Source organism: Lissotriton vulgaris, chromosome 3_1, assembly GCF_964263255.1.
Source record: "Lissotriton vulgaris chromosome 3_1, aLisVul1.2, whole genome shotgun sequence".
NCBI classification, from domain to species: domain Eukaryota; kingdom Metazoa; phylum Chordata; class Amphibia; order Caudata; family Salamandridae; genus Lissotriton; species Lissotriton vulgaris.
The window spans coordinates 1,876,271,596-1,876,289,797 of NC_141689.1; the positions used below are offsets into that span (position 1 = coordinate 1,876,271,596).

Genomic DNA, 18,202 nt, shown 5'->3' on the forward strand with positions numbered 1-18,202 from the left:
AATTGAGACGTGCAAAAATATTAAGAATAGTGGGACCTACAGTTACTAGTGCCATAGTGATATTTTCATGGTATAGGTTAATGTGGCTATTCCATTGAAAAATCTAGTTCAGTGTTGAACGAGAACTTTGCTCTTTTTAAATAAAGGTAAATTCACAAAATTCATATTTCGTCTAGCTGGAAGACTAGCAGTAGTAAACTAGTTCTGCTGGCTCCACTTCTCTCTAATGACAGTAATGAACACTCCAAAGAGGCAAGAGAAGTTCTTCTTGCCAAAGAACGACAGAGTGGGCTCTGCCAGAAGGAACACTGGGGCAAGTAATTATTGAATACTTAACTTGGGATAGAGTATTTTGGAGTAGGAAGCCCAAGCTGAGGCCCTAGCATTTTGACATGTTTATTTCAAAACAGGGCTTAGTGTAAGCGAATTCCTCAGCCTCTTATCTCTGTTCCTAACTAGGAGGAAATGTATTTCCAGAGCAGCCAAGGAAGGTTTGGTAGGTAGAAGCTACATTTTCATATGACAGGGTCCTGGGTGAAGTTTAGGAACTTTGAACAGTGGGACAGGGATCCCGTCTTCTTGAAAAAATGCAAAACAGTGTACTCTGTTGTAGTTTGGGGGAAGAAAATGCTGAAGAGCTGGAATGGCCCGGCTGAGGTATTTCTGTTAGGACTTGAGCAAGAGTTACCACACATCAGTAACTAATGTACATGTAAAAAAATCAAATCATCTCATCAGAAAACAAATGGACTTTGCAAAGCAACTTAATGACCCAGTAGAAGAATATTGCTTTCTGCCTGGTTTTTGCTACTAAGACTGAGGCCTGGATCTGCAGTTCCCTATGTCCAGGACTCTGAAATTGCTCTTATGAGGTAGAAAAAGGTAATCTCTTATTGTCTCTAGCTGGTAAGAGCTTCCCTGTGAAGAAAAGCTAGGTTAATGGTTGGGAGTTGACTTGTCTGTACCTTGGTAGCCACCTGCCTAGAACTGATGGTTTAGTTAGCCTCCCACGGCTGAACTTTGGCTTTGACCTGATACGTTTTCTGGATTTCTATCCAGAACACTGCCTCTTAATAGGCTTCCCAAACCACCTGGCACCAAGGGCTTTGTTAGTGTGGCAACCCAAGACAGAAACCCAGATGGACTGCAACAATCCCAACACCCATTGACCATTACTTGAGTCAGATGTATTGTAGATAACAATAAATCCAGTGAGATACCACAATGATAGTCAGTGGAACCCAAATTATCTTTCATCATGAAAAGGCACACTCAAGAACACTAGAAAACTAGCAATATATTTTCAATATTTGCTTAAAATCAAACCCTATCCTGGTGCTTACAATGTGAATAGTAACAAGGAAAATAGGGGCAATGATACCTATTAGTAAGGTGAACAATAAAAATTATTGAAAAATTGTGGTGATAGCATAAGGCTTATTAACAATGATATTTCCCACCCCATTATACTTTCAGCTAACTAAGCACCAAAAGAAACCTACTTCGAGTTCCAGAGATTGTTCATATTTGCATACCTTTTTCTGAACAATAGAACCAATGTTTAGCAAAGTAACAACATCTGTTATTTTTGTCTGTGTAAGTAGTCAGGCAAATAAGCCCGTCAGGTGAAGGTTAGATGTGCTTTCCTGTAGCCTTCAGCAAAGGAGGCTGATTATGCCTCTGTAAGACACTGCTGTTTCGAGTCTCTGGTACTAAGTTGATCTCTACCCTATTGCACTATGAATCTAGTTTATGTATTGTATCTGAAAATTGTTGAACATTTTCAGAATGAACGATTAGCAGAAAGACCCTAGCATTCTGTCATTTACTTGCATTAGGTGAGACCTTGCCTGTTGTTTATAAAAACTAAATGAGAAGTGGCGTATCAGCTTAAATTGAACCTGGTTTACTATTTAAAAACAATTATTGGAAAAGAGAATTCCATCCATACTTAAAAGCATAAATATATTCAAGCGACTTGATTATCATGTTGCAATGAATAATGATGCTTAATGTTCATGCATTTTTTACACTTATCTTTAGATTAACAACATATATAGTTCAAGAAGTAGGATACCTAGAAGAGAAAATATATTATAACTAAGACAGACCTAGGAAGCCTTCACCAGCTTTTTGGCAGTCTGTGTAGTGATCAAAAACTAGATTTTTGTATTTCAATAAAGAATAATATTTCTCCCTTTCAAAGCTTTATCAAGGAAGTTTGCGACTACAGCAGACCACCCAGAAGTGTCAGCCTGACATTGTGGAGCCCTCGGCTGTTCCAGCATCAAGTCTTAACCTACTGCAGGAGCATGAGAACCACAAAACCTTATTTTCTAAGTGTGGAGATAACTTTTTGACCAGAACAAACTATTGAGGTTTACCTCAGGACTGTTCTATTGTAATTGTACTGAAATCACATCCATGCCAATAACTCCATTGACTTGTTACAGAGTTTTGAATTTTTATGGTGCTTTTTAACTGAAAAATGTAAAAAAAATATATATGAATCAGATTGTCTCAACTTTTGTCCCATGTTTCTTGATTGATTCTTTCCTGAATTGGGTTTGGGACTGTATTGTTTTCTTTTCTGACTATAATGTTGTTTATTACCATTTCATTCTAAAAAGAATTTCTTAATGGAAAGCATTCCACTTGTGCCACTGTGACCAAGATTTTATCACTGAACTGTGATTTGACCCATCAAGATATTCAATTCTCAAGTCAGTGGGTCCAGCCTATTTTCAGCAAATGTATTGTAATGCAATATGTATGCATTTTCACAACATGTGTTTATCACATTACATGAGACAATTACATAACATGTCGTCCTTGTTCTTTCATAGGTAGAGACAGTTGGAGACAAATATATGACTGTAAGTGGTATTCCGGAACCATGTACACATCATGCTCAGTCAATTTGCCATCTGGCATTGGACATGTTGGAAATTGCTGGTCAAGTTCAAGTAGATGGAGAACCTGTCCAGGTCAGTATGGACTTTTGAGTATTATATAGTAGATTAAAGATCATGTTCGTATTTGCACATGTAACTAGGAATATAATGTAGTTGTTTCACAAGGCACTGCCTAATTACATTGTTTGGTTGACTATATTATGAATTTCCTGTTAGCACAAACAAATATTGCATGGCTTTATTTAAAAAAGAAAATATGTCAAAAAGAGCTTCTATTTGTTAATGTTTAAAAAATAATTGTGTTTAAGAAAATGTAATATCCGGTAATGATGGGTTGCACAGGATTTAGAGGAAGCCCTTAGTATCCATTCAAATGCAGTAAAGAACGTAAAAGACAACACGCCTTGTTAGTACCCATTTGGACTAACAGATATTAAAGACTCTAGAATCCACGTTTACTAATGACTCATTCAACGCAGGGCAATATTAAAATGTGCCCTGCTGCTCTGTGTAAGGTGAAAAACACTGCTCAGAGATACACCTACAAAGATTGGCATGCTTCTAGTATCAACCCCTATGCAGGCTCACAGACAAGACTGCCTTACATGATGCACATACTCGCACCATAGTGCACAGGTGAATTTCTGCTAGAGTGTGATTGCCTATGTGTATGCAAAATTCAAAGGTTCCCAGTCATAGAGTATTCTGCCGTTTGGAAGCATGCTCTAGTTCTGCTGCTGAGGAAACTTGGTGCAGATACTTCAAACGTGTCCAATTATCATCAGATTGCCTTTCTGCAATACTTGTCTGAGATTTTGGAACATTTGTTTAATAGCCAGCTTTCCCACCATTTGGAAAGTACAATCTGCAGGATTCCTTTCAAAGTGGCATCAGAGCTAAAAATAGTACCAAATCCACCTTGCTAGTGAAATGAACAGCATCATACTGCTAGTTGATTTGGGTAAATCTTCTGCCCTCATCCTCCTGGACCTGTCTACTGCATTCAACACAGTGTCTCATCATTGATTGCTACAAAGATTACATGAAATTGGCTTGCATTCCACAAATTTAAAATGGTTTTGTTCGCTCCCGTGTAATAGGGTTCAGTCGGTACAGCTGCCTTCTTTTAAATGTGAGCCAAAGGAAGCAAACTGCTGTGTTCTTGAGGACTCATCCCTGAGTCCCACCCTGTTTAATGTTTATGTGTCTCCTACGGCAGGTATTTTAAGAGATTGGAGGTTTGAGATCATTACTTATGCTGATGACACCCAGAACATCATTTCCATCGATGAAAGAGACACCAAGATGAAAGACAATTTACTGAGCTGTCTTTCAGAGATGACGATGTGGATGCAGTCCCATTGTCGGAAACTTTTTGTAGAGAAAACTAAATGGAATGGCTGCCAGCGTCTGGAATGGATCTTAGTGGCCAACACTGCCCCCAAGCTTAAAAAAGTAGTTAAGAATCTGGACTTTTTTATCGACACCTCTGGCTCCATGCAGTACCAAGTAAACGCTGTTTGTGGGAGTTGTTTTGGACATCTACGGACTCTCCATAGAATATTTTGGTCTATTCCTGGGGCAATGGCAAAATACTATTGTGCAACTCCTTAATGTGAGTAGATTGGACTATAGCAGTACCATGTATGAGTATTTGTTCACTCGCCTGCCATTTATTCAAAACTTAGTAACAAGATTGATTTGTAATCTCCTTTCTAGAAGATGGGTATCATCCTGTTTAAATTCCCTTAATTGGATTATGTTAGAACTTGGGTTTCTGATTGACAGAGGTATGCACCCAGTCCAACCAGGAACCCCCACTCTAGTGAGGGTGAGCTAAAAAGATAACCTGTACTCACCCTCTAGTAGCTTGGCACAGAGCATTCAGTATTTAAAGACACAATGCGTAAGGTATTTGAACAACACACACACACAGACACACACACAGTAACACAATGAAAACACTACAAAAATACCCCACACAGTTAGAAAAATAGATTATATTTTTATGAGTAAAGCAGGATCCAAACGACAAACATCCAATAAGTAGAACCATAGTTATGCATTTTTAAAGAATAAATCAAAATCCAATGCTCGGAATCAAATAGCACTTAGGGGTTACATGAGGTCACACTGGACCAGGGTAAATCCAAAGTTCGGGCCATCCAGGATGGAGGGCAGGCCGGCTACAGGACTCATGCAGGCGCCGCTGAAAAAGTACTTTTATATTGAGCAAGCATCAATGTCTTAGAATCGATGCATCCGCTCCGATCCAATCAGGAGATGAAGATTTTATCGACAAACCCCTTAATATGCAGGCACTGCTTCATCATTAAGCCATGCTGTCTGTCGCCGTAGAGCTGCACAGTCCATCTAAGCGATTCCGTCGATCGGCTCCTGTGTCAAAGGGCAATGCATCTGTTCCGATTGGTGTAAAGTGGTCACTGCATCAATTTTGATGACTCTGTACAGCAGAAATCAACTTTCAGGGGCCTAGGACTGGTTTGCCACCACTTGACAGGGCAGGACTCAGATAAAGCAGAGTCGAGGTGCTGTTGCACAGTTGAAGGAATTAGGGGTAATCAGCCCTTTGTATGGGAAATTGGACACTGCTTATTCAGGTCTAAGTGTCGGCTCTCCCTCTCGCTTCCTGCCCCGGAAAAGCTTTCTAAATGCAGATAAATGCAGAGGAGTTCCCAGTCACATCCAACCTTCCTGTTTGTGGCTGTCTAGAGAAATATTTCAAAGTGTAGCTGTCACCCACCCCAGAAGTGTATTGGAGATAGGCTGCAAGACACAGAGAGCAGTAAGAGCAGGGAAATCTCCACTTTTCTAAATGTGGCCCTTCTAAAATAGTAATGTTAAATCCAACTTTACCATTAAAGAGGATTTATCATAACCATTCCAAAAATATTAAACACGATGCAGCTACTCCATTTTAATCAGGAATTACAGCTTAAAATTGTATTCACGAATTTACAATGCTAGACTATGCGAGGAGTAGGCCTCATAGTAGTGAAAAACTTATTTAGCTGTTGGTTACTTGCAGGACATGTAAAACTCAAAAATACATGTCCTACTTGTACATGTCCTACCTTTCAGTTACACAGCATCCTGCCCTTAGGGCTACCTGGGGCCTACCTTAGGGGTGACATGTGTTATAAAAAGGGAGCTTGGCAATTGCATTTAAATGCCAAGTTGAAGCAGCAGTAAAATGCACACACAGGCCTTGCAGTTACAGCCCTGTGACAGATTTGAAAGGCTACTTGTGTGGGTGGCACAACCAGTGCTGCAGACCCACTAGTAGCAATTAAATTACAGGCCCTGAGAATATGATATTTCGCTTTACAAGGGACTTATGAGTAAAGTAAGTTTGCCAATCATGCATACACCAATGTCACCATGTGTAGGGGAGAGTCACACGCACTTTAGCACTAGGCAGCAGGGGTAACGTGCTCAGACTCCTAAGGGCAACAAAAAATACAGCAAAAAGAAGAGGTAAGTAGGCAAAAAGTTTGGGGGAAGAACACCCTTAGGATGACAGGTCTCAGTTACCAGTCCGTAAGAGAGACATTTTTAAGGGACTTTGTAATGTCCTTTGAGCACTGTATAAAACTGAACCAAATGTCCCCCATGGTAAGGTGGTTTCCATAAGCCTAATCCTACCCTTTATTCTGGAGTCAGACTCTGATACAAGGTAGGCGGATTAAGAGATCAAGAATGTAGGTCGCTCCTTTAATTCATTGTCAGCTCTAGACTGGAATGCCCTTTCTCCCTATCTTTGCCTGACGTCTGACTTTCTGTCTTTTCTTAGGATGCTGAAGACATGGCTCTTCCCTGACTGATTGTGTCTAGCGCCGGGATATCACTTTGGGGATGAAGTTTCACTTTATAAATGCAATAAATAAATAAAATGTGTGAAGTGCATTGCAGCACTCATGAAATGTATTATTTTTTTGAGAAAAGAACACATTTCTCCATATTTTTGTCTACTTCCAGTTGGTGTTAGTTTTAGATGCAAAGCCTGATTGCTCTTTCTGTCAAAGCTAAGAGCCTGACTTAGAGGTTGACAGAGGGAGTAAAGGCAGTCACGGTGGCTGAGGACTTTACGACCGCCACCATGCCTTTACTCTGCACAACAAATTTAGAGTCAATCTGGGCCCAGCTTTCTTCTCAAATGAAGAAAGGTTAGGCATGTTTTACTTCTCATAAAAACTATTACTTAAACTAGGTTGAAGGGGGTTTAGTTATGTTTGTTATGTTATTGTTTCTTATTAAGCGCAACAATATTACCCTAAAGGGTCTCTAGGCACTGCATGCTTTCAACAGGGCAAAGCAGCAGAATACAGGACATTTAAAAATGAAGAGCTAAAACAGCCATGTTTTACGAACTTTTAGGTTTAAAGCATTTTATTGAGACAATACAAAAACATGAAAACACTTGTCGCAAGAAATAGGTGCCAAGGCATGGCGATTGAATGTGCGCTCAAGGCACCAAGTCTCTCTCAATGAAAGGCCCATTAAGGCTAGTCCATCTTGGTGCATAGATAGAGACAGCAGTGCAAGGAATAAACAACCCCCCCAACTCCCCCCCAACACCCTCAACTCCCCCAAAACACCCCCCCACCCCTACCTCCCCCCTCGTCCAGTGCTCAGATCCATCCCCCGCTCTCCCCCCCCGCCCTTCCCCCGCAGGCGAATCTCAACCAAGGACCCTTCAAGAGGTCAATTCAGCAGGTGACGTTAATCTCAGAAGGCGGAGATACCTCGGACAAGTGAGCTCACTAAATTCAGTGACCAGTAGGGAATGAAACGGCTGCCAAAGGTCATTAAATGGCTCCATATACAGAGCGAAGAGCAGCGGGGACAGCGGACACCCCTGCCTGGTGCCCCTCTCTATTGCAAAACTCTGCGAGCTGCAGCCGTTCACCCGCACCATTGCCGAAGGAAACTTATAGCAGTTAAATACCAGGGAGTGGAATTTCTCCCCAATTCCCACCTTCGCCAGGACCTGTTCTAAGTAAGACCAGTGTACCCGGTCGAACGCCTTCTCCGCGTCCACCGCCAACATCATTCTCTCTCCGGGAATCCGGGAGGCCTTCTCCAGGAGGTGTACCACCCTTTTAGTATTGTCCACCGTCTGCCTCCCGGGAACGAATCCCGCCTGGTCTGAGTCCACCAAACCCGGCGAATGGAGTGCCAACCGGGCCGCAAGCATCCCAGTGTACAGCTTGAGATCAACGTTTAGGAGGGAGATCGGTCTGTATGAGCTGCATTGGGTCCGATCTTTCCCCGGCTTGGGGATGACGTCAAGGTGGCCTGCAAGAGGTCGGGCAGGATGGCGCCCGGTTCGGAGAACGAGTTGAAAAGACGGGTGAGGATAGGTGCCAGCGTCGTACAGAACGTCTTATAGAAAAGCAACGTATAGCCATCCGGCCCGGGGCCTTGCCGTGCTTTAGTTTGGAGATAGCGGCGATCACCTCCTCAATACGGATGTCCCTTTCTAGGTACTCCGCCTGTGATGGAGCCAGGGAGGGGAGGGTGACCGAATCCAGGTACTCCTCCGCCGCGTGCGCCGACGGAGGGTCACCCGCGTACACATCCGCATAAAACTGACGGAAGGCCTCAGCAATTTGGGCATCCTCTGTGACCGCGGCCCCGTCGTAGACCGAGATCTCCTTCACCAGGTGTTGTTGGTGCGCCACTCTGAGCTTGTTCGCCAGAAGCCGACCACATCTGTCCCCCGTATAATACGCATGTCGCAGACGTAATGCCGCGTACTCCGCCCGGTCCGTATCCAGGGCCGACATGAGTTTCCTCGCTGCCTTGAGTTGCCTCCAGATTCTGGGAGCTCCCATACGGTGATGCATATGCTCGAGTTCGTGGACCCGTTGTGTAAGTTCGTCCCGTTTGTGCTGCCGTTCCTTGTTCTCCGCCGACGAAATGGCTATAAATTCCTCCCTGAGGACTGCCTTCAAGGCTGCCCATTGAGTCGCTAAAGAGGTATCGGCGTTATCGTTGTGAACCCGATAGTCACGGATGGTATCCGTAATGTGCCTTACTACCGTTTTTTTGTGTAGCAAGGTGTCCCTGAGGCGCCAGACCCCGCGCGCTGAGGGCATTGGCGGTAAGCTAAAGGTGCCTGTGACAGGAGCATGGTCCGACAGAGAGAGGACCCCCCTCTCGGAGGCCGTAGCCAGGGCACAAACTGGTCCCGTAACCAGGAGGTGGTCCAGTCTCGCATATGTTTTATGTGCGTGTGAATAAAAGGAGTAATCCCTATAGGTGGGATGGATGCGGCACCAAAGATCATGGAGATCCAGGTCCACCAGTTGGGACCTGCACGCGGCAGAGAGTTCCCCAGTCTGCGGGAACCGCTGCGCAGATCTGTCCAGAGACGAGTCGAAGACCATATTAAGGTCCCCCCCTATGATGATATGTCTGTCTGGAGTGGCTGTAATATCCACCAAGGCCGAGCTGAAGAACCGCTCCTGGTGCTCGTTGGGGCTGTACACAGACCCAATGGTAAACACCAGACCCCCAAGCTTAATCCGATACGCAAGCAGCCTCCCCTTCTGCTCTGCAAATTTGTGTAGGACCTCCCCTTTGAAGCGCCTCGACACTAGTATTGCCACCCCCGCTGTCTTGGTAGTGTTAGAAGAAAAAAATTGTGTCGGGAATTCGTGGGAGCGCAGCCTATGGCAGTCGCGGGCCAGCAAGTTGGTCTCCTGCAATAGACAGATATCTGCCTGTGTGCTTTCCAGTTGTGACAGGACTGCTCTTCTCTTAACCGGATTGTTCAACCCTTTAACATTAAGGGTCACAACCATAAGGGTCGTTAAAGGCATAGGGACGAATGGGGGCACAAGCAATGGACCTCCGTCCAGGTGGGGCGGAGCAGAGATAAGCAGCACGTGTGAGCCCAAAGGCACAGGAACAAGCGTGTGTACAGGCAATAGATTCCCGCCCAGACGGGGCGGGGCAGAAGTATGTAGTACGTGTGAGCCCAGCTAGGACGGTTTAGACTCGCAAAGAGCACTGGACGACCTCCCCCCCGCTCCCCCCACCCGGCCTCTCTCTTCCACCCCCACCCCCCCTTCGCCCCCTCCCGTCCCCTCCCTTCCCTGACTCCCCCCCAACCAGCCCCCACAACCAGAACAACGAACCCACCCACATTCAACCCCCTCACCACTCCCACCCCCCAAACCCCCAACAAGCAAAAAATGAAAAAACATCCATCTCAATGCTGCATCAGTTCCCCTGACACCCCCTACCCCCTGCGACAACCCCTCAAACCTCATAGTCCCTGTCCGGTTCCCAGTGGAACAAGGCTGTTGTGAATTACTGAAGTGGACGTCCAGCCACTACGCCCTCCCCGCCGCCCCACCCTCCCCCCAGTCCCCGGTGCAGCCATAGAAACAATGCAAGAAAGGTGATCTCCCCCCGGAGTCAACTTAGGCCTCAACTCAGGCTGTGAGGGCCACTTCTCGTACCGCCTCTTTCATTCCTGCTCTCACTATAGGTGAGTCTGGTCTGGAGCCCAGCCCTGAGCCCCGCCGACACGGAGCCTGCTGCCAACCATCCCTGGTCATTCTCCGCCTTCGAGGCGACTGTGCCCTCTCCTCCGCTGCATCAATGCCCAGTACAGCGCATGTATCTTGGAGAGAGCGAAGCTGATGCAACGTCCCGTTCCAACGAAAAATTATGCGGAATGGGTGCCCCCATGAGTACTGCATTCCCTTTTCCCTCAGGAAATCCGTGGCCACCTTGAACGCCCTACGTTTACTGAGCGTAATCTCCGAGAGGTCCTGGAACAGGGCCACCGGATAGTCCCGAAGCCGTAGAGGTTCGCGCCTCCGCGCTTCCCGGAGGATACGTTCCTTAAGCACGTAGTCGGGCAAGAATGTCCGGTGGCGAGGTTGAGGGACCCCGAGCCTGGCCCACCCTCTGGGCCCTGTCTATCCGAATTGAGAAGTCCACTTGTTCTCCCAGGATCTCTCTGAACAACACCTGGAGAAAGCCCGCCACATCCGTGCCCTCTTCCTTGGATGGCACTCCCCGGGCCCGTATGTTGTTCCGCCGGGATCTATTCTCAAGGCCCTCATTGTGCGCCTGGAGGTCCAGCTGTTGGTCCTGCAGCCGCAGGACCTCCTGCTGCAGCTGCGCAATTTCCTCATCTCTAGAATGACCGGCAGTCTCCATGGTAGCCACCCGTTCACCAAGACTGTCCACTTCTCGCCGCCTCTCGCGGACCGCCCTTGCCACCTCCTGCTTCAGCGTGTGAAAGTCCTCACGCAGGGAGTTGAAGAGGGTCTCTAAGAAACATCTGGTGATGGGGACCTCTCCTTCCCCAGCTCCCTGCGAGGCCCTGGACGTGCCCGGGGATGTGGGCCCCTTCTCTCCCTTCTGCTGCCCCCTGCTCAGCATCTCAGGCATGGTACGGTCCCCTTTCTTTCCACGTTGCCCTGTCATGTCGCCGTACCTCACTGCCGCAGCACCGCACCCTGCCGCACTGCGGAGGCCGCTCACCTGCCCGGCTGCGGGCACACGGTCGTGGGCCCCTCGGTATTCGCGACTTTGGATCTGTCACGGGGCATCACTCCTTGCCCCCGGATGCTTGCTGCACAGTTCACCGGGCTCCAGACTCCCCAAACCCCCCAGCCGGGGGGCCCTCCACCACTTCGCCGGGCCCCACCACTCTCCCTGGGCCGGCCTCCTTACTGTGGGCCTATTCACAAAGCAGGACCTGCGGGATGTCGAAAGTACCTCTGCAGCCCACTGTGCCGCCCCTGATGTGCTCTTGTCCCGGGGCCCGGTCCTTGTCTGGGCTCTCAGCGCCACCCACAGGCCCCTGTCAATACCTCCTCACCTGTGGGGGCCCAGTCACGGGGCACGCCGACCCCGCCAATGCCTCAGCTCCGCCTTAGCCACTTACAATGGGGAAGGCCACAGGAACGTCCCCGGTGCGGGTAGGCCTCTCCAACTGCCTCAGGGGCGCGTCCACAGCCCCCGATGATCTCCTTCCCAGGGGGGGCTGGGGGCGAGGGGCGAGCCCAGTGGCCTCCCGTCCCCCAGTGGCCCCACTTCACACCCTCAAAGTCGCTGTCTCACACCAGGGCCCCTCGGTTGCCGATTTCCAAAACCCGGCCTGCCTCGTGGCCCTGGACGTCGCCCCCAGCTCGCTCCGGCCTCTCCTCACTCTCGAGTCCTGAAGGGGGTCTCTGTCACCTCCAAAGCTCACTCCTGCTTGATCCGGGTAGCTGTGGCACTCGCCCGGCGCAGAACGCCGACTTCCGCTCCGCCGCAGGTACAGGCCGCAGCACCGGCCTAGATTAGCTGCCCCGCCGGCCGGCCACAGCTCCACCTCCGGCCTTAATGAAGCGGGCCGCACCACCTCTGTGGCCCCCGAGGTAGCGCTCCACCTCTCTTGCCGGGTGTCTGCTTAGCGGGAGCCGATGCTCCATCCCCGACCCCTCCAGCACCTGCGGGGTCGCCCGACAGCTCCGCCCGGCTCCAGGCCGCACCCAAGTCCGACATAGCTGCAGGCCGCGGCCCCGGCCTAGAGTAATTCCAAAGCCGGGCTAGTTACCGCCACACCTCCGGTTGCCGCACAACTCGTGGCTCTGCCACAGCCGGCTCCGAGGGAGGGTCCGAGCAATCTCCTTGTGGTCCGGTAAGGGAAAGGCCGTAGTCTCCGACCCCACTCTCTCTCCTGCTCAGTCGGGACTCCGCCACGTTCCGTCCAGCACAGGCCTTCTCTCTCCTCCGGGGCAACCGGAAATCCTCCAGGCCCCTCCGACAGGCGATTCAACCGCTCTTTGTCCCGCAAACTGCTCCGTGGCACCCCAGCGTCTCCAGCCCCCACCAGGAGCACGAGGGGGGGAAGAACACGCCGATTACAAGCACCGGGCCGGCCGGGGTCGGAGGAGCTCTTAGGGAACACGTCCTCTCACTCCACCATCTTGGCCACGCCCCCTTTAAGAACTTTAAAAAAAAATTAACATTGATGCCTATATGTAAATGTAGTGGAAGTTGGTTCCAGTGCAAAGGATCCAAATGCGAGAAGGATTGGCCTACGGATCTGGCAGTACCGATAAATCGAGGATGTAGCAAACATATCCCAGTAGACTAGAGGCTTCCAGTGGGGCCATACCATTTCAGTTTCCTTTGTAGTTATTGTGGTCCATTACCATAAAGAGATGTATGTGCTAAGCAAAGGCGTTTGAACAATGATCAGTTTCTTATGGGTAGCCAGTGCAGGCTTCTGAGAATGGGTTCAGATGGTGACTGAGGTGGAAGATTACAACCTAACTTATGACTTATTTTGTGCCTGGATTACCCGGGCACTCGACTCTCTTATCCCAGCAACTTGGAGCAAATGCCGCTCTCAGGAACCGAGTCCCTGGTACAATGATACCCTGTCACTACTGAGGAAAACATGCAAAAAAATGGAGAGAGATTGGAGAAAAGACTAATACCCAAGGAAAAAAAGTGCTATACCTGGCAGAACTAAAAGCCTATCATAAAGCCATCTGTAAGACGCGAGCAGCATACTATGCCAATGAGATCAGACTTAGTCCCAATCCTGCCAAATTTATTTTTAAAGTCCTTAAAGACCTTAGTGCTAAGAAAGTCTTGGCGCCGGCAATCTCTTCGGAATTTCACTGTGAAGAACTAGCCACCTTTTTCTTGGAAAAAGTATGGGCTATTTATCGGTCCTTCCCTGCCGTAACCTCATCCCGCGAGTACACAACCCCTAGACCCAGGCCAAGCTCATGCCTTAACGTTCTCCCAGAGATTTCCGTCGAAGAACTGAGTAAATTATTTGTAAAAATCCAATCCGGCTCCCCTGCTGATCTGCTTAAGCCTGCTCAGATCAGAGAATCTTCCTCGCTCTGTCTGATACCTTTGTGTCAGTTAATCAATGCCTCTTTTTCATCTGCCATAGTACCTACTAAGTGGAAACAGGCCTGGGTTACACCCATCCTCAAAAAACCCACCCTGGACCCGACTAAGCCTGAGAGCTATCGACCTATTTCTCTCCTCCCCTGGGTGGCAAAGGCTGGCGAAGCCCATGCTAACAGCATACTTACCAACTTTTTACAGTCTAATAACATTCTAGATGTCACTCAGCATGGTTTACGTGCTGGCCATAGCACAGAGACTGCCCTCCTTGCGATGACAGAACATCTGCGAACCATGCTTGACAGGAATATCCTTCCGTGTCTCTACCCCTCCCTTCCAATCCCAAGCATATCCAATTGAGCAGGGCGTCCCCCAGGGCTCCGCTTTGAGCCCCACATTGTTCAATCTCTATCTTCAGCCACTGGCTGCTGTTGCCAGGTAATGGGACCTTACTTTGGTCTCATATGCTGATGACACGCAGCTAGTGGTTGCTCTTTCGGATGGCTCAAGTCAGGATGCCTCCAAGTTTAAAAATGGACTTGCTGCTGTGGCAGATTGGATGACGTCTAACTATTTACAACTGAACGCTATTAAAACCGAGGTCCTGATAGTTTGTAAGAACATCGAGCTATGGGGTGACCAGTGGTGGCCCACTGTTTAAGGTAAGACCCCTATACCCAGAAATGAGGTTAAGAATTTGGGGGTATTGATAGACCCCTCTCTCAGTTTCTATGGCCATACTAAAAAAGTTGCGGCCACTTGTTTTGGCATCCTGCGGGGCTTTAAACCGATTTTAAAATTCTTTGACGCACCCACGAGGCAGCTGATAATTCAGTCCACCATTCTTTCTCGTCTGGATTACGCCAGCTCCCTACTTTTGGGGGCTAATCAAGCCGAAATCATCGGATGCTGCGTATCCAGAATGCAGCTGCCAGGGCCCTAGTCGGCCTTCCGAGGTTCTGCTCTGCCACCGATACCATCCGGAAGCTGCATTGGCTCCCGGTGGCACAAAGGATTCAATTTAAAAGGTTGTGCCTGTGCTTTAAAATTCTGAAGCTGGCCACTCCTAAAATTCTTGACTTACTGCTGATTCCTTACGTCCCGTCTCGTCCTTTGCGCTCCATGGGGCATCACTTGGTCATGGTGCCTCGTATTAAACGCTGTAGAGCGGGGGGTCGCTCCTTCCGCTATCTTGCAGCAACATTGTGGAATTCGCTTCCGATCCACATTTGAGCACTGAATGACCTACTGTCCTTCAGGAAGGCAGTTAAGACTCATCTCTTCCCTTCCAAAAAATAATAATTTCTCCTGGTTTCTGTCTTACTGTGCCTCCATAGCTGCTTTTTCCTTTTTGCTGCTGTAAGCGCCGGGACGCCCCTTCGCTGGGGCAGCTGAGCGCTATATAAATAGTTATGACATAACATAACTGTGCAGCCTATTTTGAACCTCCTGATGTTTAGCAAACAATCCTTCATTCATGAAAGCTATAGTGCATACCATACTCAAGGGGACTAATTATCAAAGCTAGAACTAGAGATTAGCCACTCGATTAGTTTTCAGAGTGGGTACATTATTCCAAACATGCTCATAGAAAGATCCTCATCCAACAAGAAGCCCATGTTTCTGACCACAACCTAAGGAGTTGGGACTGCGCCCAGACTATTCAGCCACCAGTCATCAGACCATGCTAAGTAGGCTTTACCAAATAGAATGATGTCTATTGTGCTTGAATTAAGCTGCAGACACTTTTGCTCCATACATGTGGCAATGTCATTCATACAGTCTCGGAATCTTATCATAGTAGATTCTGGATTAGGTGATGACCTCAAACCCATAGGATATTATCACTGGTGCTAATGTTGCCATATGAATATTGAAAAGAGAGGGACTTATTACAGATCCTTTGAAGAGAGGGACTTATTCTCCCCGATCCAATGAAAACTATGGTTTGTGAGACAAAGGCGTCTAACTGTACCGCACTATTGCGGTCAATCTGAAAAATTCTTCAGCCATTCCAAGGCTTTTCCTACAGCCATTCCAAGGCTTTTCCTCCAGTCCAAATCAATCTTAGTGTTTTGATTAAGACTGCATGAGAGATGGTGTTGAATGTACTGACATATCAAGAAGAACTAACATGGATGAGTATCCATCATCTAAAGAAAGTCTTATATTGTCTAGGACCTCCACCAGTGATGTCTCTGTGTTATATGATGAACGGAAGCCTGACTGGGTAGGGTCAAGCACATTATGATTTTCCAAAAAGGCTATCAGTTGTGAATTCACCAAAGTTACCATGACTTTCCCCAAAAAAGGAAGCAAGGAAATAGGTCTAAAGTTTTCTAACGTATTATAAATTGCTGTTGGCTTTTTTTAATGGGTTTCATCCTGGCAGATTCCCATTCTGCTGGGATAGCTCCTAGGTCCAGAGAGAGATTGAATAACTCAGTGAGGCAAGGAGTAAGGACCGGGACCAAAATAGCAATAATGCAAGGTGGAGAAAAATATGCAGGCGACCCAGACTTAATTTGATTTAGAAGGCAATTCAATTGATCTGGTGTCACCCTATTAATCTCCTCCAACAGCACTGGACAGCCAGTTTCCTCCAAAACATGCTTTTATTTTATTTCATGTATAATTCTTTTTTCAAAAGAGTTGTAGATTTTGGTAATTTTTTACATTAAAAAAAGACAAAATCTTCCATTAAGTCTTGCGACGCAGGAATAGATTCTTTGCAGGAGAAGGAATTAGTGAATTCTTTGAGACTCTTGTACAATTCATTAGATGAGTTGACAGCATTGTCTAATCCATCAATAATGTGCAATTTCTTGGCTATTTTAATGTCATTGAGATAACGTCTGAAGGGCTTTTTATAAATAACTAGGGGCCCGATGTAGGTAAATCTGATTTACCGACTCTAGAATACCAAATTTTACCGATTCTGTATTCTAGATTCGGTAAATCAGTTGTAGGTAAAAAATCGCTAATTTTTACCAAATCTGTGTGATTCGGTAATTACCGAATCGGTATTACCGATTCGGTAATTGCCATTGATTCCTATGGGCCTTGAGGCCCATAGGAATCAATGTCAATTACCGAATCGGTAAATACCGATTCGGTAAAATTACCGATTTTGCAAGGGGGACAGGGTGTCACTTTGACACCCTGTTGCACCCCTGATTCAGGCTTGTGTGCCATGTGACACACAGTCATGATCTTAGGGCATGTCTGTGTGCCACATGGCATAGGTGTACATGCACAGATGTGCATGTACACAGGTATTCGTTATTTACCACCAAATAGTATTTGGTGGTAAATAAAAAATCGGTAAGGGCCTGTGGCACTGTTTAAAGGGCCACCTACATCTGTATTTACCGATTCTGTAAATTTACCGATTCGGTATTTTACAGAATCAGTAAATTTACTGAATCGGTAAATATACCGATTCTGTAACTATAAGGCCCCCTACATGTCAAACAGCAAAAACCGGTCGGTAACGGCCGAAATCGGCCATTACCGACCGGTATTTGCCGTCCTACATCTGGCCCTAGGTCTTCAACTTTTTTGAAGACCTCCATTTCCGTTCTAGCTTTCTACATGCTGACTTTTCATTCTTCAAGAAATCAATAGTTAGAAGGCTAGGGAAAAGCAGTTCTGCTTCATACGGCCCATTTGCAGATGTTCACTAGTAAAATAACACTTTAGCTGTTCCCTTTTTATGGACTTAGGTGCACACAGCTGGCTTAGAAAATTCCCTTGAAAACTGTGCAATGATATTGGGGACGAGCGAGTGGAGCCATATGGTTCGGTGCCATAATGTTGGTATTTTGTGTAGAGCCCTGAATATTAAATGCAACCTAAGTGAGCTTGGTCTGAGTGATCATATTTATCCTCTTGTTTTTGCCTATGGTTTAACATAAACATGGACTATGAATCACAAATAACTGTGGTGGAGAATTATTTGCTAGGATTTCACTCAAAACTTCAGAAAACTCAGAGAACCCAAAAGAGTACTCAGGACATCCATTAAACGTATGCTCCACATATAATGTTAAGCTGTCTACTCTAACTGAGGTAAAAGTTAAAGGACGCGATCTCATAAAGTGAGCATGGGATATGCAAATTTACTACATGGGCCCGGCCATAACTGAGAGTTGTATTTGAAGAATTCAGACAGTGTTATGTTACCATTTTTTACAGTGACATATGATTGCTTTGCACTTGAACTTTATTATAATGTGTGTTTCTCTCAAAACCTAGAAGCAATTGCTAAAGTCCGTTGATTTGTGGTTTCTGCCGCTCTTGCGTCACAACAAGTGATGCAATGGCGGTTCAAGGGCCTCATAATTATGGTCCTTAGTGTATTGTGTCTGTATTCTCATTTT

The 18,202-nt window shown here is 46.9% G+C and overlaps 1 protein-coding gene across 1 annotated transcript in view; it reads left to right on the forward strand.

The window, feature by feature from the left end:
- Positions 1-18,202, forward strand: part of GUCY1B1 (guanylate cyclase 1 soluble subunit beta 1) — a 481,270-nt gene that overhangs the window by 385,324 nt on the left and 77,744 nt on the right. The window contains exon 11 of the mRNA XM_086962339.1: positions 2,847-2,987. Coding sequence (XP_086818465.1) covers positions 2,847-2,987 — 141 coding nt within the window. The remainder of the gene's footprint in view (positions 1-2,846; positions 2,988-18,202) is intronic.